A 24,883-nucleotide genomic window follows, 5' to 3' on the forward strand; every position below is an offset into this window, starting at 1 on the left:
GAGGAAGGAAAAACCTCCGTGCGGTGCATGGACGTGTTTTTTTAGCGCTCCTGATCGACTGCGCAGATAATTGTCTTTGCATGTTTTGAGCTTGTCTTTATAATTATAAGGCAGCAGTTGAAATCTTCGTAGCACTTATTTTATGGTACGGCTTTTTCGGGGGCCAGTCGCCAGGTATTTATTAGTTAGTGCGTGTTTGAATTTTTTTTTTTGTTTTTTTTTGCCACCCCGTGGGGGAGGTGCGCGTACATTGAACACGCAAATTTTTGTAGTAGAGCTTAGACCTTTTTTTTATTTTCGTAGGGCTGGGCTCGAGTTTAGCAATTATCGAGTATAGGGACAATTGGTATCAGAAAGACATGGTTAAAAAGATTGTAAAGTGTTCAGGATGTGGAGTGGGCTTGAAAGTGGACCCAAGTGTAGAAGCGGACGGAGAAGAGGCTGACGCGAAGTGTAGGCGATGTGAGGTCAAGGAAAAAATGGAGAAAATGATGGTTGCCCAGAGTGAACTGCTGATGAGTATCACCGAGCTCGAGACTGCGTTGGCGACAGTGCAAGAGAAAACGAGGGCAATGGAAGAAAGGCTGAAGTCCACCGTGGGAGCACTAGCCAAGGTGAACAGAGGAGCGGCCTACGGAGAGAACAGTAGGGAACCGGCAACCAGAACGGCGGAGAAGAAAGAGCAATTCCAAGTAACCACGAATATCCGTTAGGAATACGTTGGGACGTCCGTCTCGGATATTCTGGACATCCATCAGATATCCGCGGACGTACAATGTACGTCCAATGGACATACTCTGAATGTACAAAGGTAACAAATTTGTACGTTCGCTCGTCATCCGTCTTGGACAGCCGACACGGACATTAAAAGGACCGTCAGGGGATATATTATACATATACACAGGTACATATATGTTCATAATAGATATGTATATTGATTTCTTATTCATTGTGCATAAATAATCTACCCCCTAATGGTCCTTTGAATGTCCATGCGGCCTGTCCGAGGCTGATGTTGAGTGAGCACAAATACCTAGCTATATATATATATATATATGTGTGTGTGTGTGGTAATATCGAGGGTCCTTGAGGTTTTGTGCACTCTCGCCATTGATGCTTGAACGTCTTTCACAAGAACCCTTTTGCTGCAGATTAAATATCAAAGCGCTAAAATTATTTCTGGTGCAATGCCAAATTAAAACAAGATTCATGGACACAAATAAGGTGACGACTAGGGATCCGGAGTGCCAATTACCAGCTGTGTATTGATGGTATAAGCTAGAAAAAACAATCATGCACAGCGACGTGAAAGAGTACAGCGAACTTTCGTGCCACTGTGCATGCTTAGAAGCTTATTTGTTTTCAAGCTTTTACCATCGATAAAACAGAATAACATATGTTTGGCAAACTTAGGCATCAACTTGCCCAGGAACAAGTGCTAAAGCGTAAGAAGATTGGGCTCACACAAGGTCTCAGATGCAATAAAATGTTTATTATCGATAGGTCAAATCATGTACTCTAATAATAATGAATAAATAAATTAAGCAAACACTAATTAAATCAAGTACGATGTTCAAGTTGAAGTGTGAACACAATGATGAGAATAGAAGCACAGCTCCACACAATTCTAGCAGTGAAGGTAATACAATGAAAGAAATTAACTGTGATTATTTCATTTTGTAATATCAAAATTAAAACTTACAGGGTCATAAAGACACAAGCTTTGGTACAAACAAAAAATGTCAAGAACATTTAGCAAGAAATAAAAAAGGTTCAAGTTAAAAACTGACAAAATCCAGTATGATGCAAAACACCATTCCAATACAATACTGCAGAACAGGCGACAAATATGACTGTTGCAAAAATACAAAAACAAACATGAAATGGGAAATACCAAAAAAAATGTATCAGACAAATTCACATCATGGAAAGCACAGAGCTCAATTCCATCACATGCTGAAAATGGATGACACAGTTTTATTGTTTATTAAGTACAATAAACATTAATCATACAAAAAACTGTCATTTGCCCAGAAGCATTTTAGGGCTCTACATAGAACAATGCAATGGGACAATTAAGATACCCTTATGACATGGATATCTCTTAAACACTATGAACAGTCCTCACATAGACATCAGTTTTAATTCAAGCACAACCAATACACCTCTTTATCTTTGGAGAATGTGAATGTTTATTGCACAATAGTGGCTGTTTCGTTTCACTGCTAGCACAATATGGTGACCAAATAACTGTCATATCTGTCATATTAAAGGGGTAGTGCCACCATTTTTTTTGAAGGACAGTTTACTCTGCCCTACAAATCTCCTGTGTATAGAGATAGCTCGGAGCAAGTGTGAAGTACAGCAAATGCCGATAGATTATTTTGGAATTAAAGCCAGAAGGGTGTCTTGAAGGGCCAGTTGATACACGATTTGCATGAGCGCATAAACTATGTACCTAAGAGACGACAAAAATTAATTGTCTTTCCTGTGCTGAGCAAAGCACCAGGAAATACCCAGCACAAGACAAAAAATTTCCACCATCCCTTACGCACGCGGTGCGAGCCATGCACTCAAGATCGTTAGCAAAGCAGGCGTAAGGCTTTCTCGGCAGCCTATGCGAAAAAGTAAAGTAACCCCAAAGAGCATGCGTACATAAAGAAGCACAGGACACAGTACGAAGAATGCATTAACAATGTATTACGACATTCCGTTGTCATGTGGCTACACCTATGCTGGACAGACCAGTCAATGTTTGAACGATCACCTGAATGAGCACCCATTCAATCTCAAGACTTCAACAAGCAGCACCTTTGCAGCCCATTGTTCCTCGTGCAGCTGCACCCAGCTCTTCCATAATTGAAAGATGCTTTCACGATATCGTAACAAGATCGAGTGCGAAATCAACGAAGTCTTCCATATTAGGAAGAAAGGACACGTGTGTCAGTGAGCCTCCACTTGCCCTCCTCGAAAAAGAGAACATGTTTCTGAGCTGTTAACTTTGGACATTTTGACTCGTGAGAGATTCATCTTGCTTTTCATCTTTATGAGCAAGTCTTGTAGTCCTATTTGTTTTTGCAGCTCTATATTTTCCCGTGTAATAAACACACACACAGTTGTTCCTCAGTTCCATTGTTGCTCAGTGTTGTGCGGTCATTCTTTCTTCGTCCCGTGCCATTTTTCCCTCAGTACTAGTAAAGCCAATTTTCCCAAGGTGCACCTCGCGACATCGACACTAGCTTGACGTCAGGCTACAGTACTAATTCTGGCGACATCATACAGGATACTCGCCTGGCCATGGGAACATCACAATTTCTTGCTCCAGCATGTGAAGAGCTCATATCGCGACTTGAGAGTACAGTAGGAACCAAGACTAGTTTTTAATAACATGTTGTAATTACTTTTTCAGGGAGCACTTACACTTATTTTCTAGGATCAGCAGTGCTTGGCTTAACATTTAACGCAACGGTGGTATAGTGTCTAAGGTACTCAGCTGCTGACCCGCAGGTCGCGGGATCAAATCCCGGCTGTGGCTGCTGCATTTCCGATGGAAGCGGAAATGTACGCCCGTGTGCTCAGATTTGGGGGCACGTTAATGAATCCCAGGTGGTCGAAATTTCCGGAGCCCTCCACTACGGCGTCTCTCATAATCATATGGTGGTTTCAAGATGTTAAAGCCCACATATCATTTAACGCAAGAAAACAACAAATTAAAACTTTCATGTAACAATCACTTAAAGGGGAACTCCGGCGTTTTTTCGATATTAACTGATTTCAATAAAACTTTAAACATGTGTTTTCATTGGTAGCGTGATAATATGTGCCAAATTATGCACCCTAAGTCGTTCAGTTTCTTGGAAAACAAATTTTAAAATTAGTAGCCGATTCTGCAATCACACTAGTAAACTCAGGCCACCCTGTGCATGTGACGTAAGGGCCTACTCTTTTTGGAAAACCCTGCATTCCCCGGCAGACAGATGCAACGTGCGCTTTCTTCTACGAGGTGACAACGCTAGCACAGTTCAGTTTTGTCAGCTGTATACAACGTGTTCGTCATCGTTGATGTCGGTCTTACAATATTGAGCAACAAGAAAATCGATTCGGGGCATGTCAGGTGCTTCACGCGCCGGCGAGACGAAATTAAAAAGCGATGCTTCTGCGCTGAGATAGTAGCTGCAATCATTGCTGAACTTGCCACTAGTAAGTTCAGACGCTCTGGCACAGCTTGCTTCTGCGTCGATATCGCCAACTTGCTTTTCGCGCATCAGAAGAGGAATGTGAGCTATGTGTGCACCCTAGCAAGCCGTGGCGGGGTGTAGCCGATCTCGTGACGTCATCAGCGACGAATTCTCGAGACGTCATCTGATACCCACCATGGATGACAGAGCAGCTTCCCATTTTGGTCTTTGTTTTGACTTGTCGCTTACTGCTTAATTAAAATTACTGACGAGTACCTGGGCAAAATTAACCACCTTAGCCTTTGCAGGATTGTCAATACTATTTGAAAACAGCATTATCTCAGTATAGTCGAAAATGCACCGGAGTTCCCCTTTAAGAAAACAAAGCATCTCTTCATAGCAAAGCGGTGTGTCAAAAACTGTTGAAGGGTAATCTATCCTAAATGCAATCAATTATTCTTTTAGTGCCCTCAAGACAGATGAAGCAGTGGAATAGTAGCAAATTTTCCGTGCCAGAATAACCTAGCAACCTTGCGTACATTTCTTAATGGCCAACATTTAACACCAGAAAGCTGTGAAACCACAAAAACATCAATGGTGCCAGAAATAAATGGCTTCTCATACAAGTTTCCTTTTACTTTGAATTCACGGCCAATTATGCAGGGCACCTTTCGGCACATATGGTGCTAACAACACATTAAGGTGAGAGAATTGTCTGCGCTTTGCAGGCCCAAGGCGTTATGTCTAAAGGACCACTTAGCCAAGCATTATGCAGCTTTTTCGCAATCCCCAAACACAACAGGTGCATATAGTCCAGTGGTGCAGAGGTCACACAGTCTATGGGCAGTGATGTTAATACTGATGCGCCCCGGTGATGGTCAGAGTCAATCTGACGCCTGAAAGAATCATCCGTACGCAAAGTGGATGACGTAGTAGGGAAGCTGAGTCGACTGTTTCTGTATGTACCCTCAACTGTGCACTTAGGACACCCAGAATAACCTGTATGTCCTTTAATCTGAAACACAAATGATCGTGCTGGGGCATCCAAAACAAAACACTTCAAAGAAACATCAATTAGGTGCCCATGAAAAATCATTCCTTGGGAAAGAAGCTGTTGCAGGTCACTGACAAGTTTGTTGAGAAACTCATTGGCTGAAGCAGGCTTTCCTGGGCCTGCGAAAATTCCAACTACAAAGGGTGGTATTCTTCGATCTTCACGAATCATGCACTGTATGGGCCACAACTGCATGGTGTAGCTTTTGGAGATTGGCAGCCCGTCAATGTTAAAGGCCAGAGAAACATGACTGCCTTCATAACGTGCTTTTGACAAAGCATTCTCGAGGCTTTTCTGTAGCCCAAAGTGGCAGTAATGTCCCGGTATTATTGAACTGACAACAGGTGCACGCTGTGTATCTCTAGGCGTGGCGAGAAGAGTATGAGCGTCGCTAGGCAGAGATGAAGAATCGAAAGTACTGACCTTGAGAATTTTTAGAAGAGCGGACAAAGCTGTATGAGTAACATTTTCTTTGATGACCCAACTGCGCAGTGACACAACAAAATCTTTGTGCTTTGACAATGCATCAGTGGAAGATGAACAAACAGGTACCTCCGGGACTCCGCTTACAGGAGAAGGCACATCGCTGAGTTGCATTGGCGAGCCTTCGGGTTCAGTGTGCGATGCTCCCGTGGACGAACAGGGTGAACATTTTGTAGGCGATGTGTCCGTTGAGTTACTTTCGGTGACGCAAGGCGAACTGCCCTCAGGGGGCGCCGAGCTGCAGCAATCCGCCTGAGTAGCTGCTGATGTAGCCGCAGTGTTTTCGTCAGCCCCAGGCACGCAAATGCTCGCACACTCACTGGCACAGCATGTGTTACTGCATGCGCGTAGTGTACCACACGCACTACTGCATTGTTCGAAGTTCCCGATTCCTTCAGACGTTGACGGCTGGCTGCCGGCTTGAAATCCGAAATCCCGAATTATTGCCTTTGTTTGCAATGACGCTTTCTTGCGCGTGTAAGACTTTTCCTTCGCTTTAGGCATGCTGGCACCTGCGACGGAAACACATTGTAGTACTCATACGAAGTTTCGAAGTCTTTGACTGTATTCTTAATAAATAAATAAATGTAGCTGTCTTACCTCCGTAGCTGGGGAAGAAAATACAATCGTATCTGCACTGGCACTACAAGCACGCCGCCATTATCCACAGGACTAACAGAACAAATCCAGTGGCTTGGCTTGACTGGGCGATGGCTCGCCAAACGAAACTTTTTTTTTTCTCCGCTGTTTGGATAGATCACCGTCAATATAAACAACGTCGTCAAAGTAGCTTTATAATATTTAACAATTAAGCGGTGTATTACAACCGTTTTGATGATAATATTATCAAATAACCTGAATTGGAAACGCCATTTTTGTGACTTGTTTCAGTTTTTGAGAGAGACATTTGCGACGCGGCAGCAGTGTCATCGCTAGCACCGTGTGTATCACCTTCCTCCGTGGTGTACCGCATGTAACTATTACATTTGTCGGGTTGCGCTCGCTCCGTGGCATTTATTTACCTAAAGTATTCTTACACGTGATTTGTAATAAACGTTCAGCAGTCAAAAGTTAGTCTATTCAGTGATAGATTGAGTGTATGGTTTCATTGTATATCTTTTGCTATAGTGGTCAACGGGATAAAAAAATTTAATTGATTTCATGGAACAATTATTTTAAAAACTGTTGGTCACTTTCCGCTGACAAAAACTAGTAAGATAAGTGCACGATATACTACAAGCAATGCACAGTATACAACATAAGTTATACGGGCACATAAATTTTTAACCCTGACAAAAAGTGCACATGCCTTAAAAAACCCTGAACTAGATGCTATATTTTTTTACGTTTCAAAATAAGATTGATATGTGGGGTTAACGTCCCAAAACCACCATATGATTATGAGAGACGCCTACGTAGTGGTGGGTTCCGGAAATTTCTACCACCTGGGGTTCTTTAACGTGACCCAAATCTGAGCACACGGGCCGACATTTCTGCCTCCATCGGAAATGCAGTCGCCGCCGCCGGGATTTGATCCCGCGACCTTTACGTTTCAAATGACCGTCGCATTCAGTTCAGAATGCCGTGAAAATTAAAAAAACAATACCTCATCCTTGAAGGGCTTTCTGGTTTCCCCAGCGTGTGTGTTGGCCTGGGCATCGGCATGCGAGTCAGCTCATGCCATCCACGGAAACTGTCTGCTCACAGATACACACATACGCCACTACTACGGCCGCTATACAAGGAGATATGAGCTCTAGATCTGAAAGCAGATCACTTGTGGATCACCATACGCAATTAAAGCCCCACTATTATCACAAGATTTAGAAAATTTCTGATGACTGCGAGCATAGAATATGCTCATGCACTGCAGTACTCCAAAACTAATTTCAATTCTCATGTGTTCTTTGGGGCCCTTTGATGGATAGCCAGTGGACATTCGCAACTGGCTGTCCGACTGAAATCCTGTTCGGATATCTACCAGAAAGCCACCTAGTACATCCCGTCCATGGACCTTCCTTGTACGTCCAGCGAATGTCCGTGCTGTGTCCGCTCTGGATATCCAAAATTTTCGACCTTTGGATTCATAGCGGACAGCCGACGGATATCCGTGGAACACAGGTTCAGCTAGTTCAATTGTCGCAAGGCCCAGCTTCAGCGAAGTAGTGGTGGGGCTGGGAGGAGACAAAGCAGCCGGCGTCACAGGTGCAAGTAGCCCCTAGGTGCAGGACGCTCGACCTGAAAATTCACAGCATGTGATAATCGCCGGGGACTCGAATTTAAATCGATGCACAGAAGCCATCAAGCACAGGGTAAGAGGTGACAAGAGGGTTGCAGTAGGGGCGTTCCCAGGACGCAACCTCGAAGCAGTCATGAGGCAAGCGAGCGCGAAACTCAAAACTACAGCTGATAGACGAAACCTCGTGATAATTTCAGGTGGTTTAAACGATGTCTTAAATGAAGATACAGCAACACTAGCAACCACACTGGCGAAAGGCGTCGATGACATGCGCGCCACTTCTCCTCAGGTACAGGTAGTGATATGCACGATACCAGAGGTACCGGTGCGTGATAGCAACCTGAAAAGAACGGTTGTCAACGCAAACCAAGAGATATGGCGGATGAGTCGAGAGAAAGGCTTTGAGGTGGCGGAAATAAACAGAGAGGTGCATAGGTGGGGTGGTTTTCAACGAGACAGAATTCACTTCAATGGGCGGCTAGGTCATGAGGTAGGTTGGCGACTTGCAGGACGCGCAGTAACTTTTTGGAGGGGGCAAGCGGGCCCTTCGGGGTGCAGGATAGCTAGTAACGAGGAAAACAACCAGGGAGACTGACAGGTGGTATGGACAGATACGATTCCAAAGTGGCACCAGTATCTAAGATAGGTAGAGTCCGGGGCAGAATCAGACGTAGCCACGAGCGCCGAGCCAATTCAGACATAGGGTATATTAACATGCAGGGTGGTAGGAACAATCTGAATTGGGAAGAGATAGAAGAACAGCTAAGGGAAGAGAGCCCGATGGTATACGGTTTTGTAGAAACACATCTCAGAGACATGGAACAGCCTCCAAACAATTCGGACTACGCGTAGGAATATTTTAATAGAACAGAAGGCAGCAGAAAGGGGGGTGGTATTGGGGCGTTCGTTCATAAAAGTATAGACTGGCAAAGGGTCAAGCAGGAGTGCAAGGAACATTTATGGCTAAAAGGGAAAGTGGCAGGTCAAATGACACTCGTTGGTTTCGTGTACTTGTGGGCGGGAGAAAAGGCCATAGAGGAAAACCAAAGTGTATATCAAAGGACATTTAGGAGTTAGGAAGAAAGTGCGAGATAATTATACTAGCAGATATGAATGCGCACATAGAAGATATAGATGGATATACCAACCTGACAGGCAAAATGATCACGAATATGTGTGAAAGGCTTGATTTGATTATTTGCAACAGTACCGAGAAGTGTGAAGGGCAAATAACATGGGAGGTAGAAAGGCTGCAGTCGACGATAAATTATGCACTGATGTCACATAGGATGTATGACAAGCTCAGGGGAGTGCACATAGACGAAGGTGGCTCCAGAAGTCTGGGTAGTGATAACAAACATATCAAGCTAAGTTTTGGGAGAGCAGTGAAAGTGGGAAGGAGACAAGATGAGCAACTACAGGAAAATTTTTATCCAGAAAGGCAAATTGAAATAGCCACTAAACAAATTGAGAAAGTAATCACGGAGGATAATAAAACAGTGTGAACATACACGAATCTAATTAGACTGTTTGAGCTAGAGCTTGCTAAGACGCATGACAAGTCACCCCGAAAAAGAAGACACAAACCCAAAAGTTGTTGGGATGAAGAAGTTAACAGAGCCATAGCAAAACGTCAGGAAGCCTCTAGGGAACACAGACATGCTAAGCAGCGGGGTGAACCGACAGATGATGTGGAAAGAAAATGGGCAACCTTTCTAAGCTGTAGAAGGGATGCATCCCTTCTGATCAATGAAAAGATTAGAAGGAAGGGAGCTCAGTGGCTGGCAGAAGTACATAAAAAGATAGAAAGGCAGCTGCGAAATTTTAGAACCATCTAAACTCCCTAAGAAATGAGACGAGCCCAGAGCAGAGGTTTACAACTACAGCCTAAGGTGCTAGGCTAGAAGGGGACGGAGCTATTGAATATATAAGAACAAGGGTGACAAAAAAATTTCAACAAAGAAGTGCTTTATGTACCACAATAGGCAAGGATGAATCAAGTGGGCCAATGGCTCCATTTTAACAATGAGAGTGGGAAATGGCTGAAAAAAGGGTTCCTAGTAGTACATCAACAGGCCCAGATGGCATTTCAATTATGCTGATAAAGGCATTAGGTCCGAAATCTAAGCAGGCTTTGAGAGAGGCAGTGAGCAAACTAATAATCGATGGTGAAGTTCCCGATGGATGGAAACTTAGCAAGATGAGCATGATCTATAAAGGAAAGGGGAACAAAGCTGACATAAACAACTACCGTCCTATAACAGTGACATCAGTGGTCTACAGGCTGGCGATGCAGATTATAAAAGAAAGACTGCAGACATAGATAGAGGATGAGGGGGTGTTGGGGGAACTGCAGAATGGGTTTCGGAAACACAGGAGTTTGGAAGACAATCTGTTCTCACTGACGCAGTGCATCGAAATATAGGAAAGGAACACAGGCCCCTGTGGTTAGCATTTTTGGATGTCAAGGGAGCGTACGATAGCGTGGTTCAAGAGGAACTGTGGTGAATACTGGACACACTAGACGTAGAACATGTAGTCACTAATCTTTAAAGGATATCTTTAAAGGTAACAAAGTAGTTATAAAGTGGGAAAAACAGGTATCCAAGCCTGCAGAGGTCAAACGTGGGCTTAGGCAGGGGTGTCCCCTGTCACCCTTATTATTCATGATGTACCTACAAGGATTAGAGGCTAAATTAGAGCGAAGTGGACTGGGCTTCAACCTTTCTTTCGTCAAACAAGGAAAACTCATTGAACAGGTACTACCAGCATTGATGTACACAGATGATATAGTGCTAATGGCCGACAACAAGGAAGATTTGCAGAGATTGGTGGACATCTGCGGTAATGAGGGAGATAGTTTAGATTTCAGATTCAGTAAGGAAAAATCAGCAGTCATAATTTTTAATGACCATAAAGGTAGTGAGCTTAGAATACAGGAGGTCACGCTAGCGATAACAGATAAATACAAATATCTGGGCGTATGGATAAGCAATGGGGCCGAGTACCTAAGGGAACACGAAATATACGTGACGATAAAGGTAACAGGAATGCAGCGGTAATGAAAAACAGGGCACTGTGGAATTATATGATGTTGTCAAAGGAATATGCATGGGGTCATGGTTCCTGGTCTGACGTTCGGCAATGCCGTCTTGTGCATGAGATCAGGAGTTCAAGCAAGATTAGAAATTAAGCAACGTGGAATAGGTAGACTTGCCTTAGGAGCTCACGGGAATACACCAAATCATGGAGTACAAGGTGATATGGGATGGACATCATTTCAGGGCAGGGAAGCTGGCTGCAAGATAAAATTTGAGAAGCGATTGAGAGAAATGGGGGAGGAGCGTTGGGCCAGGAAGGTATTCAGTTACTTGTACATGAAGAATGTCTATACAAAATGGAGGAAGCGAACCAGAAAATTGACTGGTAAATACTTGGAAAACAGCAAGGGGCCAAACCGAAAAGAATTATCGGTTAGGAAGAAGGTGAACGAAGCTGAGACCGATATGTGGAGTCTTGGCATGATTAAGAAGTCTGCACTAGAGATCTTTCGAACTTTTAAGCAGGAAATTGCTAAGGAAAGGATCTATGATAATACTCGGGGTAGTTCTCTACTGTTTGAGGCCAGGGCGGGAGTATTGCGAACCAAAACATATCGGGCCAAATACGAAGGGGTAGACACGGTATGCAGCGCATGTGGAAAAGGGGAGGAAACTGCCGAACACTTGATAATGTTGTGTAAAGGGCTTCGCCTTATAGTTCAGGATGATGGCGCAGAGTTTCTTTAAAGCAGTTGGCTTTAGGGACAGGGAGGGCAAATAGACTTTAAGCGGGTAGACTTAACTAGAAGGAGGTTGTATGATTGGTGGCTAAAGTCAAGGCACGAGTGAAAATAAACGCTTCACTGCAAAGTACGAATCCTCAACCTCACTTTTTAGAAGGAAAAAAAAATGTAGTTTTTGGTTAATTAAGTATTACGGCTGTGCAGCGGTAGCCACCGCCCGATCTAAAGGATACATCCTTATTCATCCATCCATTCATCCTCACCTTACCATGTAGAGAAGAAAAACTGTACCTTTGAGAGAGAGAGAGATAAAGATGCAAAGGAAGGCAGGGAGGTTTACCTTTATGGAGGAAGGAAAGGTAGCTGGTAACCTTTTTCCTTCCTCCGTGTTTACCTTTGACAGTGCAACAAAAATAAGGGGAGCGGTGGCGTTGTGAACTAACTTATCCGACCTTGAGACGGCGCTAGTAGGGATATCATCATCATGGCGCTAAAGCACTATGGCGGCTGCTAAGCTAGCTGGTGCGAGGGGTCGTGGTGCGCGCCCGCAGGATTATGGGCGTTTATTCGCTGCTATTGCGGGATGGTATTCGTGCACATGGCACCCTAAAGTTACTATAAATATTTCTGCTATGCCGCCAGGTGACCGACAGGCCTCAACTGGCAAAAAAACACGCCAAGCAAGTAAGCTTACATTGTTTATTGACAATCGTGAATGCAGCAGTATACATGTAAACAAGGAACACTGTCTCTCACAGAGTTGAACAATACATGAAAAAACAACAGTGATAGCCATCTGTTCAATAAAATTACCCGCTGAAATTGTACAACTCTGTCTCTTGGCTCGTTCAGTCAGACAACGATATTTACACTGGACACACCTTGCACTGTACTTGGTACTGTGCTGCCCATTGGCTTTCGCATCACACATGCTCTCAAAAAGTGCAGCGGCAGTACGATTAGCCTGAGCCGCAATAATATATTTGAGAACGCATTGGTGAGAAGCACATCGCATTGAATAAAAAGAAATGATCCCACGCTGTTGTGCTAGGTATTCCTGTACATAACATTGTGCTCGATACTGTGTTTAGAATCTGTGTTTTTACCTGCGCATCGGATCTTTTTACGACTAACTAGATCAACTTACAGTGGCGGTAAGCAAGTGCATCCAGGGAAAACACCATTTACAGGATCATGTTGAAAAGGAAACTTGGTTTACGTTTCAAAAGAGGTAAAAGGTTTGCAGTGAAAGGCACTTTAATTGATTAATAGTTGGCGAATAATAAAAGCATGAGTCGCCATCTCACCTCATGACCTAGCCGCTCATCGAAGTGATTTCTGTCTCGTTGAAAACCACCCCACCTATGCACCCCTCTGTTTATTTCCACCACCTCAAAACCTTTCTCTCGACTCATCCGCCATATCTCTTTTTTTTTTTTTTTTTTTTTGCTGACAACCGCTCTTTGCAGGTTGCCGTCACGCACCGGTACCTCTGGTATCGTGCATATCACTACCTGTACCTGAGGAGAAGTGGCGCGCATGCCATCGACCTCTTTCGCCAGTGTGGTCGCTAGTCCTGCGGTATCTTCATTTAAGACATCGTTTAAACCGCCTGATATTATCACGAGGTTTCGTCTGTCAGCTGTAGTTTTCAGTTTTGCGCTCGCTTCCCTCATGACTGCCTTCAGCTTGCGTCCTGGGAACGTCCCTACTTCAACCCTCTTGTCACCTCTTACCCTCTCTTTGATTGCTTCTGTACATTGATTTAAATTGGTGTCATCGGCGATTATCACATGCTGTGACTTTTCAGCTGGAGCGTCCTGCACCTGTGGGTTACTTGCACCTGTGACGCCGGCTGCTTTGTCCCCTAACAGCCCCACCACTATTTCGCTGAAGTTAGGCCTTGCGACAATTGAACCGCTGAACCTGTTTTTTCCAAACTTGCTAGCTTTTTCTTCTCCGCCGTCCTGGTGTCCGGTTTCCTACTGTTCTCTCCGTCTGCTCCTCTGTTCACCTTGGCTAGTGCTTCCTCGGCGGACTTCTGCCTTTCTCCCATTGCCCTCGTTTTCTCTTGCTCTGTCACCAACGCAGTCTCGTGCTCGGTGATTCTCATCAGCAGTTCACTCTGGGAACCATCGTTTTCTTCATTTTTTCCCCGACTCCACATTGCCTACACTTCACGTCAGTCTCTTCTCCATCCGCTTCTACACTTGGGTCTACTTTAAACCCACTCCACATCCTGAACACTTTACAATCTTTTTAACCATGTCTTTCTGACACCAATTGTCCCTATACTTGATAGACTCGAGCCCTACCCTACGAAAAAAAAAAGTCTAAGCTCTACTACAAAAATTTGCGTGTTCAATGTACGAGCACCTCCTCCACGGGGTGGCAAAAGAAAAAAGAAAAAATAAGTGCTACGAAGATTTCAACTGTTGCCTTATAATTATAAAGACAAGCTCAAAACTTGCAAAAACACTTATCTGCGCAGTCGATCGGGAGCGCTCAAAAAACACATCCGTCCACCGTGACAGTCTGAACCAAACCCTGGTGTTCTGTGGTAATGCCATCTAGTTAGCTTAATCTGAAATTTTTATATAGCGCGAAATTCAAAAATAAAATTTTAATTTTGGGCGACACACACGAGATTTTAGCGTCATTTTATGTAATGGCAACATTTGTTGCTGCTGGGATACAAAGGGATACGTTCCTAATGCGACACAGCTGCACACATTGTTTACGCTATGGCTGATGATAGCACTCAATTACGCCCGAGCATCCAAACAAACAATCACTTTCTGAAAGAGAATAGCTTGGAAACCTACAGAAAGAATTTAGGGGACCCTAAAGCTCCACCTTTAGCAGTGGAACGCGATAGCGACATACTGTTCCTAGTGCATATTTCAAACACTTAGTGCATCAAACCTTTTCAAATTTGCAATGTCACCACTATACGTGGCCTTTAGGGAAATAGGCGCAGTAGTGTGTGTGCCTTTTGTAGTGGGGAACTAGCGTTAAACCATGGAGCCATTATGATAATCACATATTCTGACGTCCGTTGGCAATAGACGCTTGTACCACGCATTATTACTGCAATATTTCATGTTGCATTGTGAAGCATATATACAGGACGTGTGAGTTTGTGAACTATGAAAGCTGCTTTCACTGCATTTTCAAGCAGAGGAAGCTCTTTTCAGAATTTTCACAAGCAGAGGCGTGGCTATGTGGTAGAATATCCGCATGCACGTAAACGACCCAGGTTCGATCCCCACTCTGCTCCAGGGTTTCTTTATCATTTATTTATTCGATTTGCATTGGTGTCGGTTTTTCGGTGCCGTTTAAGATGATGATTTTTCTCTCACAATCAACGATGCCGACGCCGACATCAGAATTTCCACAAAACAAGCTCTTTAACGCTATCCCATTAATAACTTTGATGCTATACAAGCACATGCATCCCATATACACGCTTCACAACACACCATGTAATATGCAGTAATATTGCATTACACAAGAACATGTTGCCATTGGGCATCAGAGGATGTGATTGTAATGTCAAAAGCCGGACAAAAGGCATACTGGTTACTTCACATATTCCTTTAGGACAACCTAGTGGGTACGTAGCAAGTTCATGAACATTTCACGCATATAATTACTTGTGGTTTAAAGCATGCTACCTGTTACGCAAAATGCAGCCATAAATGAAAGCTTCACTGACACAGAAGTCATTTTTTAACTTTATCAATTGTAGTAATCCGCACTTTAAACTTCTCGAGTAACACCATACAATAAAGAGCATGCACTAAACGGTAGAAGTACGCATTAGGGACAGGATATCGCTATCACATTCAACTCTTAAAGGCGAAGCTCAAGGGTCTTCCCATTTTTTCAAGAAAGACATGTGCAACAAAAAATGTCATGAAGCATTATACCCAAGAACCCACTGTTCTCATGTGTGTGCTACTGAAGTAAGCTACAGCCCAATATAGCAGAACCCAAGCCCATCAGTAACACGGTTGCCAATTAATCATTTATTTCAGCAGCAGCTGCCCATACGTTTGGATGTTCTGCATGAAATAAATGTGTCTTGGTTGGATCCACGGAAGTGATGAATGTGCTTGAAAAGGTCTGAAGTTACATGATCATTCAGCCCCCTTAAATATTGGCTAATGTTGCTGCATAATATTAGTTACAATATGAAGATGAACCATTAGCTGAAAACACAAGGAAAAAGGGTACGGGAGAAAGACTGAAAAACAAATGAATTTTATTACAATAAAATCCGTTTGAAATTGTCTGTAAATCGTCCTGAACATGCACAGCAGTCTTCATAGAAAGCAAAATGCAAAAAAAAAAAGTTTGTTGTTTTTGGATAGTTCGTCATCTTCAATTATATATCAACTGGTCCAACTATTGACTATGATGAGCTGTTCATATTTTCATTTTCTATAATAGCCTGGTTTCAAATGCAGCCAAAGCAGAATTTTCTTCACTTTTAGCCTGAAAATGTTGCCGATTGAGGGCAAAGTAGCTTAATAAGGCAACCCTGCTCGATGGATGTATGATAACTGCACGCACACAAGCAGCGACTGCCAATGTGCAGACTTACAATGCCCTTCCCGCTCAGCCAATGGCCATAGCCTAGCACCCGTGGCACAGTGTTACACTACACGTTCTACAACACCAACGCCCTTGATGTGTCCGTCTAGATATGGGACAAATGTATCGGGTCACAAGAATAATGCAGGCGGCTAAGCATGATGGTGCGCACATGCGGTGACCGTGTACTGACCATGCGGATGGATGCTTGAAGCAACCTGAAAAAGTGGAGGTTTTAATGTGCACGCCAGGTTACATCGACGTTTTGTGTGTGTGTGTGTGTGACCTGTCTCGAGTGGGGTAGCACTTTAATTATCGACTCAAGCTACAGCATGCATACTGTCTGTTCCCAGCTCTGTCACCATAGTGATAGTCCGTGCTGGTTGTCTTCAAGTGGATTACAAGCTTGAACCTTTATTCAATGTCAAAACCTTTTGTCACTTCCAGTGCTTGGCTTTCTAACAAAAACTATATAATTCATATAACAAATTTGCATTTTGCGCTTTTTGAGCTGCACATTTTTTACTCATTTCTTTCATTAACACACAAACGAGAATTCACTCATTAAGCCATGCTACATTATTACATGACCTGCAGCAGTTCTGTGGAACTCAGAACTGGCACAGTGCCTAGAAAAAAAATTGAAATGTGCATTCACAAAAGAAATTTCACAGTAGAACTTGCACTGAACAGTCAGCGGTGTTCATGCCGACGCAGGTGCTTTTCGAGATTTCCATTTCGTCCGAATCTCAGGGGGCACAAAGTGCACTGATATGGCTGTGAGCCACTATGGCTGCGAAGGTGTTCCCACATTGTGGACTTACTTGAGAAGCTTCGGGGGCACAAAGGGCATTTGTATGATTGCTTCAGGTGATCATTCAATGTGGCCTTCCGTAGAAATGTTTGAGGGCACAGGTGGCATTTGAATGGCCTCTCATTCATGTGGTGATGTACGTGGGCTTTCAAAGCATTGCTTTCTTTGAAGCTCTGTGTGCACACATGGCACTGAAACGGCCGCTCATTGGTATGAACCGTGACGTGTTGTTTCATGTCAGATGACTTGTGAGTCTTGTATTCGCAGAGGTTACAGTGGTGGTGGCAATTCTGTAGTGGCTTCTCAGCATCCGGAGTTTCCACTTTGATGAAAGATCTCCAAGCTGCACAATAAATACGTACAGGTTTCACAAACACTCGACAAAGGTCGCTTAGTGAGTTGGTTGGTTAGTCATACTAATGATGTTATGTGGATATATAGTGCAACAACTTGTAGTTTATTTCATAAGAATATGCATAAGAATCTTCTTCAAGATTTTTTTTTCTGCAATTTTACTTTAAACTATTAAAAAAAAGTCCAAGATGTATTATAGAAATGTTGTATTCACACTCGGAGTTCAATATTCAAGCTCGCTTCACACCCAAAGTTTCGCTATTCGCACACATCTAGTGAAAAGTCCTGCAACATGTATCTCTTTGGTCGTCTAGGTGCTAAAACACTTCCACTCTCACATGGAAAATTCTGTGCATGTGGGGAACCCCTTGTGCATTGCCAGTCGGCCACTTGCTCAGTGACTGAGAGGCAATTTGCATTTTCTCAGTTTCCCACAAAAAAATTATTTTCGTCCAAAACACTGCACATTATTTTCACCAATGATTAACAAAATACACGTGCACTCCATAGTATGAAAATATAATCGATACATTATAAAAGTACTTCACAATCTCAGATACTGTTACATTTTTCAAATGTATTCTGACACAAGTATAAGAGATACTCAAAAGTATTTTCAAGATATTAGAGCCATATCCTTGTATTCTGATGTTGCCCAGGCTCGATTTCAATACAAATACTGCTTTTTTCAAAAGAACGCTAGATTAAATTTCACTGTTTTACACTCCGCATCAATCTATGACTTTGAGTTGACTTGTAGAGTGGAAATCTTCCTTAATTTAACCCAACACATGTTTCAATAATGACGTGCTGTCCTAAACAACATTGAATAGATCACAAGTAGAACAAGTTTTTCCAGGGCTCATGTTTACGAAGCAATGCAATGCTTATTTTAGAATTGTCCTAAAAATGACATGGAAAAAAATAAGAGTAAGAATACGAATACCTATTCTAATGAAATATAACTTTTTCTAGTATTATTATTTTGATAGGACATTTGAAATGATAATAAATATTGCTTTCAATATATAAAAATTGTACAGCAAAACACTCTACTGTTTTGGAACTCCTAAAGAATAGAGTGATGATAAAAATTCACCTGCAAGGGAACATGCTAGAACCTAAAGAGACCAAACAAATTTGCATCACAGCAAAAGATGAAATCCTATAAAAGAAACCAGTCAAAGCATCACTTGCAAAAATTAATGATAATGACAAAATATGCAGCTATTCATGGAATGTAACATGATATATTCAATGAAAGTTAGACGGCAGCAGTTCATAATGTAACGTCCATCCAACCTTGCCCTCGGAATCCCTCAATATTAGGTCAAATGGACCTAGAGAGAGAAAGAAGGGAACAAAGTTATTACCAAGTCAAAAACTCAAAAGCACAATTGCGAGGCTTATAGATGAAGAGCTACATCATGAAATTCTTTAAATATTATGTCAATTATAAAATACCTGTGCTGTTACAACCAGTTTTTCTGCCTGGTGTTTTTCTTTTTTGTTTCAGAGTATGTTATTCATATTTATTTTCTGTAAAAGAAATACTTTTCGAAACAGAGTATCACTTACAGAAACATTCTCTTTTCCAGGCATTAAATATCATGCCAGTTGCTTTTAGGGAATGGTTTGGTGTGTAACATAAAATGAGCACAAAAATTGCTTCACTAGAAGAAAATCGCTGGTTATATGCTATAGTAGGAAACAGAGCACTGCCTGCCATTTTCTTATATAAGTTGCTGGACAAATCAGTGAGCATTAATGCCAGATACAAAAGCAAGCCAAAATGTTCCACTTCTACAATGCTGCATTAAAATGTTAATTTTATCTTTGCAAAGCAGTCTTGATAGCTTCAATGATTGTGGTCATTTGTGTAGCTACGAAAATTCTGGAGCTTACGCCCACATTAAAGATTACCATGAAGTGTGAAACAGTGCATGGATACAGAAGCGTTCCATTTCCAGACAGTTTAGATTCCAATAACATTTACTGACTGTTACAACTGACTCATACAACTGTTACACATAGGGGTCGTGAAATGTTTTCAGAAAAATTTTCAACTATGTGTGCATTCAGAATCCTGGCCGTTCATTCAATACTATACTTCAACTCGTTGCATTGTCTGTGTTTATTTAATAGCTATAAAAGCACACAAGTGCTGAAGATTGGGCGAGTTGGTTCATTGTACTTGAACTCGTGTAGGGCATCACATTAAAAATGGGCCGAGCAGACTGATGCAAGAGGATGGAGCGCTTGTATTCTTGTGTCGGTCTACTCAGGCATTTCTTATTTACTGTAATACGCTATACTAGTTCAAACATAAAAGCACAGTTTGAATTGCCTACTCACGTTCCCCTCAACTGCACAGCTGACATCACTTTCTCAACCAATTTGAAGTTTCTGCCGCCAACAAAACTTAGCGAGGCAGCAATGTTTGCTGAGCCATAGATGACCCAGGTTAGTAGCCTAACACCCTCTTGACCGCGGTGCCGTAAAGCCATCACGAACATAGTTTCCACTTTGATAAGTTGTGCAGCACTGTCTGATGAGGGATACGGTAGACTTAGCAAGGAGTAAGCCACCCAATACACGCCATAAAACACAAGCTAATGCAACCAATAAGAAAAACGCTTGGACGCTGCACTAAGCGAGTGAAGGCAACACGTGACAGAGCCTGCCTGCACTTGAAAGCGGAACCAAACAAATCACACATAGTGCTTCCACAGTATAGAGAGTTCAGAGCAGAAAAATTGCTCCAGAAAGAAGAAAGAGCAGAAAAACTTTTTTCTTTTCTGAGATTCCTATATATTCTTCATTTTGGTGCAAAATAAAGCTAATGCTTTGTTTGTAGCTTCTCTTACCTCAACATTTCACCGATGTGGCATGTTAGTGCCTAACGTTCAGAAGCTCGGGAAATCTCCAACTTCAAACAGGCGTCATCAATTACAGAGTGAATATTGCACCAAAATATTTTGGGATCGACTTTCATATGGGGCAGCTTCATTTTCCTAATGCTTTCGGCTGCTACATTTTATATTGCCACAAGAAAGCAGCAATTAGTCAGTCATAACTGGTTAATGACGCTACAAGTCTGGCACTGTGCTGAGATACGTTCAGTAAAAAGTTGCCTGCGAACTTGGCTTGTGGATATTTCCAGCTGCTCCAGAATCTGCACTTTTGTTGGCACTAAGCAATTTTCTTAATAGCTCTTGAGTCTGGAATGTTTCTGCAAATTTGCTGCTACAATTACAGCTTTTCAGTCTTCACCATAAATAATCATAGATCATGCTTTACATAACACAGTGCCCATAAACATTTTTACTTGTAGATCTCTGCCATAGTAACTAGACATAGTAGCTGCTCGGCATGACAGTGAGGAATAAATGATGTTTGGCCAACAGTTGCAAGGATTGAAAGTGAGAGTTTGGTATTTCATAGCTCCGATAATTCACATTTTTGGTTAATTCAAACAATATTCAATTTTTTGGTTGGCCCTCTATATTTTCAATGTATTTAAAGCCTGTTAATTCAAACTCAATCATTTGGTTAACTCATACTTTTTGCAGGTTTATACCAGAAAATATCTGCTGCTTTCCCACTGCTACTTAAAAATGTGTGTGCTAATATAATCCTAACAGTCAAAATATGAAAAATAAGCACCTGAGGCCTTCAAGGGAAAAGGCTTCACAAGTAAACAAATGTTTAAAATGAAGCACACACATGGCAAACCGTGATGATTCTCAACTGGTATAGAGAGCTTTGTGCTCAAGGCACAAACCTATAGTAATGAAGCAGTTTGAAATTCACGATTTCTTCAAAAGGCCTGATTAGCAGTAAATGGCCAATAAACTTGTGGACTTCACACTTCTGCTTTCTGTTCACTGTGTGCAGTTAGGGCTTAAAAACACCTGAAAAATTTTAAATGTGATAAAATCAATGCTTTATCATAATGTGTAGTGCCACCTCACCCAGAGTCATCTATCTGAGAACTGATGATAATTCAAACTTCTTGATAATTCAAACAAAATTTAGAGGTCCCTTCGAGTTTGAATCAATGAGAGTCGACTGTATTTGTACCTTTGGCTGTGTTTTTCGCGCTACATTTACAATGTTAAGTATTTAATTCATGTCGTTGGTAGATGCCTTATATACACTGTACATTATGTTTCCTTGGGCAGCTTTACCAAGTTTCTTCCTGACCCATACAGTCACAATGCAGTGCGACATTATTCACCATTATGCTTTAATACCACTGATAGCTCACCGTCATACTTAAATAAATCAGCTTATTCTGGAAAAAAAAAAGAGGAAATAAAACTTTGCAAGGCTTTGAAAACAGCTGGGTTTTATAGAAGTAGTGCCCTCAACACTTTATAAACAGTACTAGTGAACGTGAAACACAGTGATGCTTTCAATTTGAAATAGTCTATGTTGGATAAACAGTGCCGCAGAGACTAGAATGTCCAATTGGGTCTTTGAGTTTATGGTGCTCATGTGCTTAAATGCATAATTGCTTCAAAACACTGCTTCTAATGCCTTTGGCACAAGTGCACAGCTTAGAGCACAGTTGAATATGGGTATTTATTAAGGCTGGATTGACTGATGACAGCATTTTGCACAGCAATCATTATTTCTGACAAAAATTCGACAATGCACGTACATTCAATGGCATCAACAAACGATCATATCAACATCATTACTCAAATCCATAACAATACGATGTGTACATATTGTGCTGATGGTTTTACATAAATTTAGTGATAGCATTAAAAATAGCAATAGCACATATTATTCTAAAGGCAGTAATTTATTTAGCATGACAACACGTGCTTGGAGAACAGATAAGGCAACAAATGGTTATATGCTTACGTATATAATGCAGCAACTTGCTTGCATCTAAGAGGATGATAAGAACAAACACCTTAATAAAAGTAGGCAATAAAAAGGAACTCTAAGATTTATTTCAGGATGCAAAAAGACACAAAAAATATGAGTGTGAAATTAAAAGATCGCATCTTATCATTTTCAAAGCAACATTAAAGAAGACAACAGTCATTATGATGCTGAGACAATAAAGGCACAGTCACTCATAAAAAATTATTAGCCCACAAATGTGTGGGTAAATTTCTGCTGGCTCATCTAAGAATGGAAAAAGATAGACATAACACGAATATTAAGAGTCCCTCAAGCAATAGGGCAATTTGTCCAAAGTCTTCTTCAGCAAAACGCTAATCATTAAAGACAGTACTATAAAACAAGATCGATTGCATCTATTCTAACTACAAATTTGAAAGAAAAGGCTAGGGCAGGAGGAAACGACTCAATTAGTGTAATAGCGACTTTTGTACAAACAACTTTATCAATAAACACAATACGGCAATCATGATTTTCAGTGTACATGACTTTCAGCGTACAGGAATGATAAAATAAGCTGCAGCCAACTAAAATTGACAGACATCTAAATTTAGGTACTAATTGCTATGACTGAGTACACAGACAAGTCTTTGAAAGGTGTAGTTAATGAATGAGTGACAGTAAATGTAGAGTGATCACTAAGTAATATCACATAATCATCAAAATTAAAGGTTCCTGCAAATTCATTAAAGGAAGGCCTCTGCAGAATATGCGGTTGCCCTCAACTACGGCTTATGGATTGAAATAATACAACTATAGCACGAAATAAAAAGAAAACTAAATAAAAGATACTGAGGACACATTAAGAATCAAACCAGGGCCCTCTGCGAGGCAGTCCACTTTACCACTGAGCTACACTGGTGCTTGAAACTCCGTTGCAAACTGACCCTATGCAGGCTTCATGTCAGGTAAGGAATCACATTACCGCGTGTAATAAAGCATTTTGGAACAGTTAAGTAATAAGCAAATGTCACACAATGTGAATTGCTAACGTGTGGATGCTGGAACCTATTACAAAAGCCTCAGACATAATTCTTCGTCCCCGACTACGTGCAGCATCAACAAAGTGCACATAATGCTTTACAAGCGTGTAGCAGGTACTATGCTATTCCGAAGAATGACATTATGGACGTTTTCCCATTACAGAAAAACTATGATAATTTATGATGCAGCGGGTACCATTCAACTGCGATTGATTTCGTTGCCCTAAGCGTAAAGGCTCTAGAAAGGCCATTATTCCAGCTTTTGCAGTGACTGTGCATTGCACGCAGGCGTGGCATTTTTTTAGTGAATTTGCTTTTACTTTTTTTTATACGTTACTTCAACTTTTAATTTTTTACGAACTACATCAGCAAGATCCTACTTACAAAGTTATGGTCTTGCTACTCGATTCACAGCTTTTATGTTATTCTACATAACTCAGCATTCGCATAGTGCTCTGGAAGAATTAATAAAATCTGCATTCACGCACACACACACACATGCACGCACATACGCACGCACACACACACACACAAAAAAAAAAGCTAGCACAGCGGAAACAGATATCAAAAGGTCAGTGCCGTATATCCAGACACATATGCTTTGTGAGCGTTCCACTGCATGCAAACGCCTGTTCTCAAAAAGTGCACTGCTGAAGTCGCTGCAAAGGTGATTATTCAATGTGGACTTATGTACGAAGGTTTGAGGGCAGAGGTGGCATTTACATGGCCGCTCTCCTATGTGAGTGTGAAAGTGAATATCTAAAGCCCACTTTCATAAGAAGCTGTGTGGGCCCAGTTCGCACTGAAATGGTTGCTCGTCTGTATGAACTTTGATGTATCGTTGCAGGCCAGATGGCGTAAAAGCCTAGTAGTCACAGAAGTTGCAGCGGTGGCGGCGACCATGTCGTGGCTTCTCAGCACTCGAAGTTGCTGGAGAGGAAAAAGACTCTGCAGAGGAAAAAGAAGTATTGCTTTTCCATTGAAAATAAAATAAACTTCATTTCTACAGTTTTACGCTGCAACATTGCTCTATGCTGTGAGAGGAAACCTGTAATGATTTCAACCACATTGGAATTTTAATGTGTACTTCATTCAAGTAGAAAAGTGTTTTTGTATCTGACCTGTATTGCAATGTCACCACTCTAATCATAGTTGTGAAATGCTAATATAATAATAATGGTATTGACACACGTTATTCAACAAGGAATGCTTGGAGAAATTTCAGAAACTTTATCCCTGTGATAATATGGGAAGAAGAGTGAAGACGACAAAGAAGAGTGCACGGGATCGAGAAGCGCGTGACAGCGTTTGAGGCAGCGAAGCGGGCAAAGACAGACGGTTCTCGGCTGAACGTCCAGTCAGGGGAACTAGGAGACGTCCTCTAGGCGCTGTGCTGTCCTGGACTCTGGGTGGGTGACTGGCCTAGGGACCAGGTGATCCGCTGCTGTTCCGGCTGCCATTCCTGACAGCTGGAC

The 24,883-nt window shown here is 41.9% G+C and overlaps 1 protein-coding gene and 2 long non-coding RNA genes across 4 annotated transcripts in view; 1 reads left to right on the plus strand and 2 right to left on the minus strand.

Moving 5' to 3' along the window:
* The window catches only part of LOC142782390 (uncharacterized), a 252,259-nt gene extending 227,837 nt beyond the window's left edge, over positions 1 to 24,422 (plus strand). Inside the window, exons 1-2 of one of the 2 annotated variants that reach the window (XR_012888405.1) lie at positions 9,127 to 12,422; positions 24,256 to 24,422. Coding sequence is in view for 1 of the 2 variants with exons in the window: in XM_075882247.1 (XP_075738362.1) it covers positions 24,256 to 24,277 (22 nt within the window). In the remaining variant the exon portion in view is untranslated. Of the gene's footprint in view, positions 1 to 9,126; positions 12,423 to 24,255 lie in introns of those variants that run through there. The other variant, XM_075882247.1, reaches the window with a different exon arrangement.
* Positions 1,473 to 8,519, minus strand: LOC142782624 (uncharacterized). The gene is made up of 2 exons (XR_012888408.1): positions 6,316 to 8,519; positions 1,473 to 6,227 (listed from the first exon to the last, which is right to left on the minus strand). It is a non-coding gene; the product is annotated as an uncharacterized LOC142782624 (long non-coding RNA).
* Positions 12,424 to 20,108, minus strand: LOC142782542 (uncharacterized). The gene is made up of 3 exons (XR_012888407.1): positions 19,861 to 20,108; positions 18,808 to 18,845; positions 12,424 to 17,494 (listed from the first exon to the last, which is right to left on the minus strand). It is a non-coding gene; the product is annotated as an uncharacterized LOC142782542 (long non-coding RNA).
* Positions 24,423 to 24,883: the final 461 nt, after the last annotated feature.

Source organism: Rhipicephalus microplus, chromosome 1, assembly GCF_043290135.1.
Source record: "Rhipicephalus microplus isolate Deutch F79 chromosome 1, USDA_Rmic, whole genome shotgun sequence".
Lineage (NCBI taxonomy): Eukaryota > Metazoa > Arthropoda > Arachnida > Ixodida > Ixodidae > Rhipicephalus > Rhipicephalus microplus.